We start from the raw sequence: 12,806 nt of genomic DNA on the forward strand, positions 1-12,806 counted from the left end.
AGATGTTAGTAACGTAATATTCTAACTTAGAGAAAATAGCAAGGTGTACTATGTTTACATGTCAATTGTCAAACGAGTAGCGTTCAGTAACTTCAAACCGAACATGGGCCTGGAACGAAATATACCGAACTAATATTAAACAATATTTATTGCATGAACGTCCTTATATAATCATGTTCCGCCCAAAATACCTATAAATGTTTTTACACAACGGTACTATGATTTCTTAATAATAATATTAATAATTAATAATATCAATATACGCCTAATGCGATCGGCAGTAGAAGATAGCCGTAAGACAGCTAAACGTAAAATTAACGTCGTGTTCTCGTCTCTGTTAAAATATAGAAGTAGGAGTTCAATTATACGCATAGGGTCACTCGCACCAGTCTAGGTCATGACGAGTGAAACCATTACACATAATACTACATCTCTCCTTCCTCGCGTTTGAGAAAGAGGCGGCGTGGTTACGTCGATCTGTTAGCACTTAGCACTTAGGAATGATCCTAGACTGGCACAAGTGGGCCTAAATTTTGTAAGAATCGAAATAAAAGGGGTGTAAAACACACCTATTTGAAGATATCTTTACTTATTATATCTAAAAATATTAAGTATATTGAAATGCAAAAAAATGCAAGCAACAGTTTTTGACAAAAACGAGAACTTCAAAGTCGATGCAAAAATATAATTATCACGCTCGTTACAATCACCACAACACGAACTATGAGGTTAGAAGCAGCACTCAGCAGTTGAAATGTCTATTTGGCGATACGACTATTATACTGTGGGTCAATTTATACTAGCGCAGAGTCGAAGCGCATCGAAGCGAATTATTAAAACAGAACATAACAAATTCAACCTTCATTCTTAACGTTAGCGCACTTTATTACTTCAGAGAATTTAAAAAGGCGCGCGCATCCGCGTGAATTCGCGTGGATGTATGCGCCCGACTAACGCTGATTGGCCTCGCAGAAGTTATGTATGCGTTACGCTCTGGAATTAAAGTTGAATTTTCTATGTTCAGTTTTTGGGAATTCGCTTCGCTTCAACTCTGCGGTATTATAAACTGACCCTTACATAAACTGAATCTGTCCGCGGGCACTTCGGACACTATTAATTGGCGATACATGATAGCTACATCAGATACATAAACTGAAACTGTCCGCGGACACTTTCGAAGCTGGACTCGGTTGTTTTCGACCGAAATGAAAGCGCATCGACCTCTCGAACATTCGGCTTCGGGGAGCATTATCATACGCCAGAGAGGAAATAACGCTGACCAGACATGGTCTACAAAACCGATGATCAAAGTACGCAGGTCAACATTGACCCGTGGTCACTCGTCTCTCGGGGCTCGACTACACCTACCGAGTGCAGTGGCGAGACAGGGCCGGTAGGTGTGATCATGGCATCACTTAAGTAATATATTATTGCTATCTCGTTTCCCCAGATACTCGTGACGAGAGTAGCGGGATGTCGGAGAGTCGACGTGCGTTCAGCTCGGGCGGGCGCGGGGCGGGAGCGGGGAGCGGGGAGCGGGGAGCGGGTAGCGGGTAGCGGGTAGCGGGCAGAGGTACGATACGCATTACGCAACATTCTCGCTAAACTATAAACAACAACAACGTAGTGAGGCAGACGCGGCGGGCGCGCGGTCCGTTGAGCAAAGTATGCTAAATACGCCTTTATTATAAAAGGCGAAATATGTATCGATCTAACAACAACAAATTATTCAAAAATATTTATAATCAATAATTTGGACTACATACAATATTTAACTAACGTGACCACGGAGCGATACCTCCCGCAGACCCGATACTAATATTATAATAATTATTTTTTTTTGTGAAATTTTAAAATATATAGTTTAGCTCCATTAAATTTTATTTAAATATTTTGTATTAAGGATACGTACACATTCTTCTGAAGTGTTTTTAATAATCGTAAAGGCCGCTGCACGTTGACGCGAATCGAACGCAATTGCTGCAAATAATTTGCACGGTTTTGGCGCCCGATTCTGCCTTTAATATGGAGCGGGGTTTCATCACTACCAGCTTTAAAAGTGAAGTAGGAGGTTAAACTAATATAGTTAACGAGAAAATAAAAGTCTGCTACACTCTACAGTACGGCAGGTATCGCTCGGTGTTTCCAGTCGTTACTCTACCTCTTGCGTTTACATCGAGCTTAAAATCTATAAAACAATCGTCGACGACGGTGGCGAAGTCGAGGACCCTGCGCACTGGTGTGAGTGGCGCGCTGCCTGGTACTGCCTGGCGCTGCCTGGCGCTGTCGTCACACCACCGATACAAAGTCCGGTGGCACTCTCGAGTGTCACGTCGGTGGCGCCACCGGAGTCTGGAGGTTACACTTCCGAGTTCAAACCCCTAACTGGCAGGTTCTGGTGCGCGAGGGTCCAGGGACGCGCGTTTGACCTGGCGCGGGCGGCGGCGGTCTCTTAATCACAACTCGCAACTTATAACATGAATTTGGTCAGGTACAAGGATAGGCTTCACTATTAACGAGGACGTCGCCCGGAGCGCGTCCTCGTTAATAGTGAAGCCGTCGCGGGGTAAACTTTTGGAGTCGCTCATCGCTCATCGACATCGCTCGACACTCGACAGAATGGCAGTACACGTTCAGAAGTCGTTTCCTTCGACGTCGGGATAGAGACGACAGTATAAATTCATTTATCGTACAGATAACGGGTAAATTTACATCTCAAAAATGATAACATCGCGTCGACTCCGTTTAGAATATTATAATATGGTCGTACAAAAGAGTCCACTCGTCGCGGCGCGGCTGCGGTCACTGCGGCGGCGCCTGCAACAGCGGAAAGGGACTCTTTATTATATTCTTCTCGGCGTCATTCTATTTAACCTGGCCTAGTGGATGCTATGTGTAATGGTTTTGGTGATACCTATAGGCTGGCCCACTACGTTGCGGCGTCGCATCGTAAAAATCTACGACACCGCAGAACGCATCGTGGAAATTTCCGATGCGACAGCAGACTGAAACGTCAGTTAAATCGGTTAGCGTCGTATCGTACAATGTTTTATCCGATTCAATTTTTGCGTTGCGACATCGCGTCGCATTTCTGTGCGATGTTGTTTTTGCGATACGTCGCGTCAACGTAGTGTCGGGGCCTGGTTCCATCGGCTGCTCTTACAAAATGATTGCTAGTGGGCTTTTGGGAAAAGAGGGGGAGAGTATTCGTGTGCGGTGAACTCACGATGTCGGCGTGGCTGTGTCGCAGGTCGAGGTCGGCGGTGAAGGGCGCGTCGTGGCCGGACTCCGAGCACTCCGGGGACGATGAGCTACAAGTTACAACAACGTCACTACATCAGTTAACGTCCACAGACCACAGCTAACTTGGAAATATTTGCAAGTGCTGTTGTATTTCCAGTCTTGTGTGAAGTCAATTTCGAAATATATAGTGTTTTGTTTTATATTGTTCCATAAGGCGTTTTGCAGACGACGGGGCGGGGCGGGCCGGTCAATTTCGCCGCGTACGCCCGTCGATGTCTGCGACTGCCCGCGCCGCGTACACAAAGCACACGCCGTCTGCGTTACTGCATGTAAACTGGTTTGTGTGATCCACGGCGGGCAGCCGCGGACATGCGCCGCCAGTGCCCGCCGGGCACCAGCGGCGCGGTCTTTTTGCTCGCCGTGTGCGTTGGTAATATAGGATTCAATTTGTGCGATCGTTCGTTGCGAAATTGACCGGCCCGCCCCGCCCCGTCGTCCCGTCGTCTGCGCAGCGCCTTAGATAGTGAACTTCGTGTAAGTAATGAAAAGAGTACTGTTGCAATTTAAAAGCAAATACACACGTAATAATAAATAACAGTAAATATATTATTATAGTTAGGCAGTGTAGTACATCGGGTCGTTTAATCCCTCGCTAAGTTAAACTTGTGAACAATTTTACCCTTGAGGCAGTAGCGGCATTGGGGGGTTCGACGCTGGGCGACCGCCCAGGGCGCCAGATAAAAAGGGGCGTAGAAGGCAAATATAAAGCTAATTGTTTCAGCACCACTTGGCGCCGAAAAAATCTCGTACAGGGCGTTGGTAGTGCTAAAACCGGCACTGTCTAGAGGTGAGTCACCTGTTGCGCTTGTCCTCGTGCAGGAGGGGACGCTCGTCGTCATGTGTGTGACACTCGCAGCGGCAGCGCTCCGGCGGCACGTAGCTGAACACCACCGCCCCCGCCCCCGCCGCCCCCGGCACCGCCCCCGCCGCCCCCGCGCCGCCCACCGTCTCTATCCGCTTCGGCTGCTTGCGCTGCTCCGGCAGCTCCGAGAAGTCGATCCACTCCTTGCGCACCTCCACGCCTGTCGATACATTCAATAAATCACGTCGGGGTCACCAATGTAAGAGTCACTCTAGTCCCTCATTACTAAGTCCCGGGTTGCATCAATGAAACAAATAACTGATATTACACTTGGCCTTTTATTAACCCGAAACTAACACCCGTACATTCTGACAAGGCCTCACGCAGTGACTGCCCGTCGTCTCTCGCATACATCGCCTCCCAGACACAAAACTGCTGACACTCGCACATTCACACATACATGATCCCTACACTACGATGCCCTATTTTACCAACAAAAAACTGGTGTTAAAATTAAATGACGTAAAGCCAGGTGGCAGTGAGGTTCTGATTAACGACCAATTGCTGTTGCCCGTCCATTTGTTTCTATAGGAGGCACAGTATTGAAAGTAATCTTGAGTCTTTTACATAAATCATTCTTCTTCTTCTTTTGGCGTAAGCCTCCCCATTTAGGAGTTGCCAGCGTCGCCATGCTTTTTGTTAAAAAATGTCATGTCGTCATCGTGACTTTCGAAGGCTTTCGACAAAATGTCTCACTTCACCCTACTAGGTACAAAAACACTGTTATCTTGGTGTTTTATGGTGGTCTGTTTCGTCGGATAAGTTATTGTGTACAAAATAGATGTCAACTTGTTGTAAGTATTTAAAACCATTTAGGTCTTAAATTCAATTTTATTATAGAGAAATATAAGATCTAGTGTCTCATAAACGTTATATTTAGCACGGCTACTCTTTATACTTTAAAACTAGCTTTTGCCCGCGGTTTCGCTCGCTTTAAGAAGTATATTATATACAAACTTTCATCTCCTAAGGGTGGAATTTATTTACTTTTGAGTTATATAATATATTTAGATTTAAATAAACTACTTATGTAACGGTTAGAAAAATTGCTATTTAATTCTGCACGACACAAACATTTTCAGTTATAAAAATATACATGATTGCCAACTTTTAAAAATGAATGTGAAAAAATAACCTGTTTCTTAAACCTGACAAATATCAGGCGCGGTCGCAGCCTGAAATTTGGTCATTCAATAGTCACTACACTATTTTTCATCTGCGCCCTCGGACGGTTCTGGGTTGCCAGCTGTCTAAGGTCGGACGCAGTGGTGGTTAGGGGATAGATAGAAATTTACTTTTTATTTGGCAAGATTTTGAGATTTTTTGATTTTTGACCTTAGATTTGGGGGGGGGGGGGGGGGGGGGGTCATGCCCCCTGTGACCCCCCCCTTCGGACCGCGCCTGACAAATATCAATGTAATAGGTAGCTCACCGTCTCCGCCGCTACGCGAGCGCGGGCGCGAGGAGCGCGGCGTCACCGCGCCGCCCGTGGAGGAGGCGCGAGTGCGCTGCGGCAGGCGGATGCGGAGCGGCGCGGGCGGCGGCGGTGCGGTGGGTGGCGCGGCGGGCGCGGACAGCGGCGCGGGAGGCGCGGGGCGCGCGCGCGGCCGGCGCACAGCGGCGGACGGGGGCGCGGCGGCCGGCCGGTCCCGCACCGGCACCATAGGCAGCGCCAGCGACCGCTCCAGCGGCAGCGTCGTAGGCACGTACGGGAGCTCCTCGAACGACTCCTGCACGACGAGCCCGCGCCGCTCCGCCGCGCTGCCGCCCGACCCCGCCTCCGAGCCCGACGACTCCGCCGGCGACGCGCCGCGCTCCGCCCGCTCCCCCTCCGACTCCGCGCCCCCCTCTCCTTCCGGCGGGGAGGGCTCGCTCGGCCGCTCCTCGGCCTCGGGGAAGCTCGGCGCCGACTCCGACATCTCGCTCGTGACGCTCGGCGTCTTGGTGATGCTGAACTGGGTGCTGAAGACCTGCTCGTCGCGGCTCCCCACGTGCGTCGTGAAGACCAGCCGCTCCCGCCGCTTTGCCCGCTCGGGGGGCTCGGGCTCCGGCGGCCGGCCGTCCGGCGACGGGATCGAGGCGGCGGTCGAGGCGCGCTCGTCGTCCCCGGGACTCCTCCTCGAGGTCGGGACGACGGGAGAGGCGTCGACGTCCCCGCCGGGGGCCGAGGGCGGCGCCGACGTCCTCGGCGACTCCGGCCGGCCCACCTCCGCGGGCGTCCGCTCCGTCGGCGAGTGCAGCGGGATGATGATGCTCCCGTCCGGTAGCACGGTCCGGCGGACGGGTTCGGCCGGGCCGACGTCGGCGGGGCGCTCGGGGGGCCCGCGCGGCTGCGGTGCGGAGGCGGGGCGCGCGGGGCGCGGGGCGGGGCCGGGCTCGTCGGGCGGCGTGCGCAGCGGGATGTGGATGACGCCGTCCCGCGTGTCCTCGTAGTATTTGAGCCGCTCGGCGCGGGCGCGGTCCGGCGGCGTCTGCGGGAACTGGCGGTGCTGCTGCACGACCGGCGACGCGTCGCGCGAGCTCGGCGACGGCGACGCCGTGCTCCGCCGCGGCGTCTTGAACAGCGACAGCACGGAGCCCCTGATCTTGGCGGCGGAGGTGGGCGTCGCGGACCGGTCCCTGCTCTTGCTCCGCGAGCGGCCCTCGTTGAGACTCTTCTTCCGGCGGAGAACGTCGGACGGGGAGTCCGGCGACGCGATGGTTTCCCGCGACTTGAAGAGCGAGCAGAAAGAGGACTTGCGTGACACGGCGGCGCCGGGCGGGGAGGGCGTGCGTGAAGGGCGGGGCGGGGTAGGGTGCGGGCCGAGGGCTTCGAGGCGCTGCACGTCGCGGCGCGGCGCGTCGCGCAGCTCTAGCGTGGAGGGCTTGCAGGCCGCCTCCGCCGGCTCGGCCGCCGGCGTGCGCTCGCCGGCGTCCTCGTCGTCGTCGTACTCGTCGTCCGGCTTCAGTTTTATTCTGATCACGTCCTTCGATCGGTTCCCGGCCTTGTATACCTCGGGCTCGCTAGGCTGCCGACGCACCTTCGGGCGCGCGCGGCGCTCCTCGGCCCTCGCCCGGTTCCGGGCCTCCTTCAGGAGCTTGTCCTCGTCGAGGGGCGCGATGGCGGGGGAGACGACGTTGGCGGCGGCGGGTGCCGAGGGCGGCGGGGCGGGGGACGTGCGCGGGGCGCCGGCCGGCCGCGCGCTCTCCACCGTCACCTCCGTGCGCACTTCGCGCCGGTCGCGCGCGTCCACCGCCGCCGCGGCCGCCGGGCTCGTCGTCGGGGTCGTCGTCGGGGCCGTCGTCGCGATCGTCGCGGTCTCCGTCGACATCTTCGCGATTTCGAGCAGGCGGCGCTCGACGGCCGCGGCGCACGCGTCCGGGTCGGTCTCGATCGGTTTCGGGCCGCAGAACGACGTCTCCAGGAGCATCTTGTGCGGCGACGGCGAGCGCGACACGCCCGACACGACCGACAGCCGGCCGACCGACATGCGGCTCGCGTGGCTGAAGCCCGACAGCGCCGACTGCGCCGAGCACTGCGAGCCGACGCTCGACAGGCGGCTCTGGCGGCCCGTCACTCCCAGCAGCGCCGCCTCCGAGCCCTGGCTGTCCTTCCGCGAGTGGCGGCGCGAGGGCGGGGCGACGGACGGGGCGCGGGGCGGGTCGGCCCCACCCGGCGCCCCCTCGAGGAAGGCGAGCTCCTCCGTGGAGGAGCGGAGGTCGAGGGCGCCGTCCTCCCGGAAGCCGAGGTCGAGCCGCGCCTTGGCGTCGTCGCCGCCGGCGAAGAGCGCCAGCTCGGGCGAGCTGTCGCGGGAGTCGTGGTGGCTGGAGCTGGAGGCACGCGAGATGTCGATGCGCGGCGCGGCGGGCGTGCTCAGGCCGGCGGCGGGCGCGGCGGGGGGCGGCGCGGGGGGTGCGGCGTGCACGGCGGGGGAGGAGTGCGAACGCGCGCGCTGCTCGGGCGGCGCGAGCTGCTCGCTGCTGGCGGCGAGGTCCTCGCGGATCTCCGGCAGCCGCAGCGCCTGCTTGGTCTCCGGGCTCGACTGCGAAAGACGAGGAGGCTGTAGTGTCCTCTCGGGTGTGAGCGAGGGCGGGCGGGGGCGGTCACTCACCTCCTCGGAGACGTCGTGGTCGAAGGAGGCGATGGGCGCGGGTCCGCGGCGCGGCCGCCGCTCGGAGCTGGCCGCCATGTCGCCGCGGTCACCACTCTACCGCACCACGCGGCTCATTTGACACCTCTTCCCTAAAATATTAGGCGAATTTTATTTAAGTACAAAATATTTTTCTGTTTCCCCACCCTAGGTGATATGATGATATCGTTATAATATTATAATATAACGACCTCTAAGTAATATTCGTGTAAAATTTGAAGTAAATCCGTTCAGTACTTTCTGAGTTTATCCCGGACATACATACAGACAAACAGACAACAATTTTAAAATCTATATTTTTGGCTTCCATGTTGATTATAGATCACGTCCCAAGTATTATTTTTCAAAAATATTTAATGTACAGAATTGACTTTTAGACGTCCACGACCAACAATAATTATAATCTTTAGATTTTTTTAAACTATACTTCAAATCAGGTAAGTTCTATCAAGTATCAATCAACAATCAACATTGAATAAAATTATTCGAGTAGGTACAGTGACAATGCAGGGCATGACGTCACACAGTTCGGTGCCGCCCTCACCACCACGGGCACCACGGGGCGGCGCCGCGGCGGAACCCTTCATATCCGCGCTCAGGAGATGATGTGATTGTGGTATGTTCTAGCTACAGGAACGATTAATGAAAATCGTTTATTTATTTTACGAATAATAAATTTTACGAAAAATAATAAATTACGAATAATGAGTTACTTAGGTTATAGGTACTTAGTTTTAAGCAATAAATACTTACTAAGTTTATTATTGGCTAACTCAATATTATGCTCTTTTTTGTGACATTTATTATCACGCAACTCGGCGCTCAGTTTTAAGGGGCGATTTCATCAAAGAAATGGAACGCGTTCAAAGCACTCTGAACCGGTTCAAAACGTATAAACGCGATTATAACATCGAAATGCATTTCACCAGCATAAACTGAACGCGTTCACAGCAAACCTGTTTCGAGAATATTATGGTTGGTCTGGTATATTAAAACAATAAATTATGAAAATTTACTTTTATTAATCTGACTGAAAAGATACTCGTATTTTGTTTCCAACACTTCATTTAGCGCAGAGTAGGCAACACGTTTTTAATTCCCACTTGCCAGATAATTTGACGGGCGGTTGCCCCCACCTGGGTACGCCCATGACGTCGACCGTTCAGCCTGTCATCTAAAATTCTATTTTCGCTTAACTTTCGCTAAGTTAAGGAATTCCAGCAAGATGCTCATGAATATCAAGATCGGGTCGGTATCGTGCGGGGGCGGGCCGCGGGGGTCGCTATTAATATAATATCAAATGGACCGTGGTGGACCCTCACCGAGGCACCTAACGTCGTTTTTTTAAACGTCGAGCTAGCGCCAATGTAGACTTGACGATATTATCATTACTTCTTCTTTAAAAATGGCCTCCCATAAGGAATAGCCTGTGTCAGTAGCTCTTTTCAGATGGTATTAGCATTCTTCCGCTTCTCTTTTCATACAGCTACGTCGTGCTTTGCTTGAGGAGGAGATAAAATAAACCCTGTGTGGAGTGCGAAGAATTGTAATTTCTCCCTTTATTAGATTAATTTTGTTGCGTGTCCCGAGACAGTTGCAGGTTATCACACGCCCCTCGGGATTCCTGAGTTAATAATATCAAATGTATATCAAGTTTGATTGAATAAAAGTAGGGCAGGGCCGGTTTTAGCATTACCAGCCCCCTGGGGGAGATTTCTTCGGCGCCCAGGGTGCTGATCGTGCTGAAAAAATTGGCGCCCTTTTGTTTGTCTTCTGCGCCCCTTTTAATCCGGTGCCCTGGACGGTACCCCTTCGTCGCGCCCCTCTTACGCCGCTACGGGAGTAGGGGTTTGTAATAGGAAGCTTCCCGTTTTTTAAACAATTTAATGAATCAATTTTTTGTTGATGCGTGTGGAGACAATCACGTGACTGAATATAAACACACAATCAACTAGTCGGTGAACCTACCCATAATATAGCCATTTTCGGTCACAGATTTATAAAGGTGTAACAAGTCATAGCGAAAAGCACTTAATAATTTTACCTTACGACAAGAACTTTTAACTAAAACCCGGCAAAATTAAAAAGTTGTATTTTAAATATTTAAAATACAAACTATATATATATATATATATATATACGAGAACCGGATATTTGCTCGCAATTAACTACCTTTGCCTATTTCCTTTCCTCTTCTGGTCTTCTCGGTTATTCCGGAACCAGTAAGTATTATACCTAATAAAAACATTCACATACTGGGTCTACCAGATTCTGATGGCAAAAATGGAAAAAAGAAATTGACGCTACCAGTAGGTACTGGGGAAATTCGAGCAAAACGTTTGATACTTTTTTCCTTATAGCAGCTGATTCTGTGTGTGATACATGCAAATGTAAAAAGATGTCCAATGATTAAGGATATTTTTTGAAAATCTCCCATCCAAATTTGCCATGTCCATGAGGTTCTGTTATATTTATATTATATTTGTAATATTTGTAATTGGAATCTCTGAATCGGCTCCAACGATTTTCATGAAATTTTGTATATAGGGGGTTTCGGGGGCGATAAATCGATCTAGCTAGGAATTATTTTTAGAAAATGTCTTTTTATTCGTGTTTTATCGATAATCGATAAATTGAAAAATATGACTCTTCCTGACATCTATTGGCGAATAATAATACTATTTTGTGAGCAACTAATTGCTTTAACGACACAACAACAGTTAAAACTATTCCAGCAGATGGCGTTGTTAAGTAACACGAAGTCAATGAGTAGTTATAGTTGCTATACCGAGCAAAGCTCGGTCATCCAGGTACTTAATATTATATGACGCGCAGAATTCTTCCATTTTATAAAAAATAGTATTTTAATGAAAAAGATTAAACCGACTTCAAAATTGTCGAAAAAGTTCAAAGTCAAGAATTAATTTCTGGAAATACTACATATATATATATATATATATATATATATATATATATATATATATATATATATATATATATATATATATATCTACGGGTCGCATTGATAAACTCTTTTTTTTAAGTCGGTTAAAAAGAACTAGGATTGAGGTAGGTCGGAGCGAGCAACAGGCCTTAGCTAACGTGGCATACGAGTGTCAACAATTTTACCATTTTTCTGCTAACATGTCACATACATTGTGAAGTCTCTCTCGGCTGTGAGTCGTAAACCCGTGGGCCATGACTAGCGGTGCTAACACTCTACTAACACACTACTGACATCAAACTCTCGCCTACTCTGTCATGACATTCATGACATATACTCTTCGATGTACGTTCCATCTTATTATTAACCCTAAATGCTGACCTAATGAACTAGATATTGATCTCCCCCTGATTTTTGCTGCTGAATTATTACGAAACGTTGCGAGCGAGCAGACAGTAAAATATGAATTGATTGCAGCTCGGGCGAAGCGAGGATTTTACGTCAGCTTAGCCAGCGACCTGCGATCGCTTCGGGGGTGGACGGAGTTTATAAACCTTTGACATTTCGACGATGTTAAATCCTGTAACGACTATGAGGTCGCGCGCTCGTCCCGTCCCAATTCATAGTACAGAATGCATGTGAATTACGAAGCGAACGACTGCACGTTAAACACTGGGGATCATCACTCACTGCGACTGCGATGGGGTCCGGCGGGCCCCGGCGCGGGGTCACTGGGTCAATTAGGCCCCCGAGATCGATGACCCGGCACCTGGTCACCTGCACTAGTGGCGGCGCTGGCCCGCGCTCGCGAAGGCGCGGCTGACGCGTGTGTTGTCGCCGCCGCCGCTCATCGACGAGTAGCGCCGCGCCTGCGCCCGGGGCGGGGGGCAGGGAGAGGTGTGGGGGGATTGCCTCGCCGCCCCCGGCGTGCCGCGTCTTCGAGTCTCTGTCGTAGTGTTGCCCGCCGTTACAATGAAATTGACAGACTGTCACAGACTCTTGATACTTAGTATTCATTTAAATATTCTGTGTTTTTTTAACAAATTAACGCATGTTTTCAATTTAATATGCGATATGTAAGAATTTCAAGTTATGCAAAAATCACGAAAACATACAAAATAGACCAAAAGCTTAAACGAAACGAAAAACTTAGGAGAGTGTCTTTAAAATTGATTATGAATACCTAATTAAAAGAATTATGAATATTTCGTAATTTCTCAATTTTCCTACAAAACAAACTGAGAGATTTGTTTTGTTGGAATCCCCAATCACCGAATAGGAAGGCACTTGGCAGTTGTTGTCGGTCTGATGCCTCCTTCTTCTTTTTAACAGACTAGCAACAGTCACAGGAATAGCCGTCATGTCGGGAATTCATAGCGCTCAATCGATACTCCATCTGATTGATCATAATATAAACTGTTGAACTTACGGAGACTTCGCTGTCTGTTGTATACTGTAAAACCGAAGTTCATTGTGATAAGTTTATATGATTCGGAAAAGTTACCTTCAATTATAAAATAAATAGATCAAAATCGGTCCACCCGTTTGGATGCTACGATGCCCCGGA

At 50.3% G+C, this 12,806-nt stretch overlaps 1 protein-coding gene across 1 annotated transcript; it reads right to left on the reverse strand.

Annotated features, from left to right (window-relative positions):
* Nucleotides 1–2,610: 2,610 nt before the first annotated feature.
* On the reverse strand, nt 2,611–11,986 carry LOC121734752 (serine/arginine repetitive matrix protein 1). Its single transcript, XM_042125361.1, has 6 exons — nt 11,930–11,986; nt 8,257–8,387; nt 5,598–8,187; nt 4,100–4,325; nt 3,227–3,311; nt 2,611–2,817 (listed from the first exon to the last, which is right to left on the reverse strand). Exons 2-6 carry the CDS (start codon nt 8,332–8,334, stop codon nt 2,803–2,805), a joined length of 2,994 nt encoding a protein of 997 aa, XP_041981295.1. The 5' UTR covers nt 8,335–8,387; nt 11,930–11,986; the 3' UTR covers nt 2,611–2,802.
* Nucleotides 11,987–12,806: the final 820 nt, after the last annotated feature.

This window comes from Aricia agestis, chromosome 16, assembly GCF_905147365.1.
Source record: "Aricia agestis chromosome 16, ilAriAges1.1, whole genome shotgun sequence".
Classification (NCBI taxonomy): domain Eukaryota; kingdom Metazoa; phylum Arthropoda; class Insecta; order Lepidoptera; family Lycaenidae; genus Aricia; species Aricia agestis.

Coding starts and splice junctions, on each gene's coding strand:
- LOC121734752 (XM_042125361.1), bottom strand. CDS start 8,334: ATGGCGGCCAGCTCCGAGCGGCGGCCGCGCCGCGGACCCGCGCCCATC. Junction 8,188..8,256: donor ACCACGACGTCTCCGAGGAG/GTGAGTGACCGC, acceptor CGTCTTTCGCAG/TCGAGCCCGGAGACCAAGCA. Junction 3,312..4,099: donor CACGAGGACAAGCGCAACAG/GTGACTCACCTC, acceptor TGTAACTTGTAG/CTCATCGTCCCCGGAGTGCT.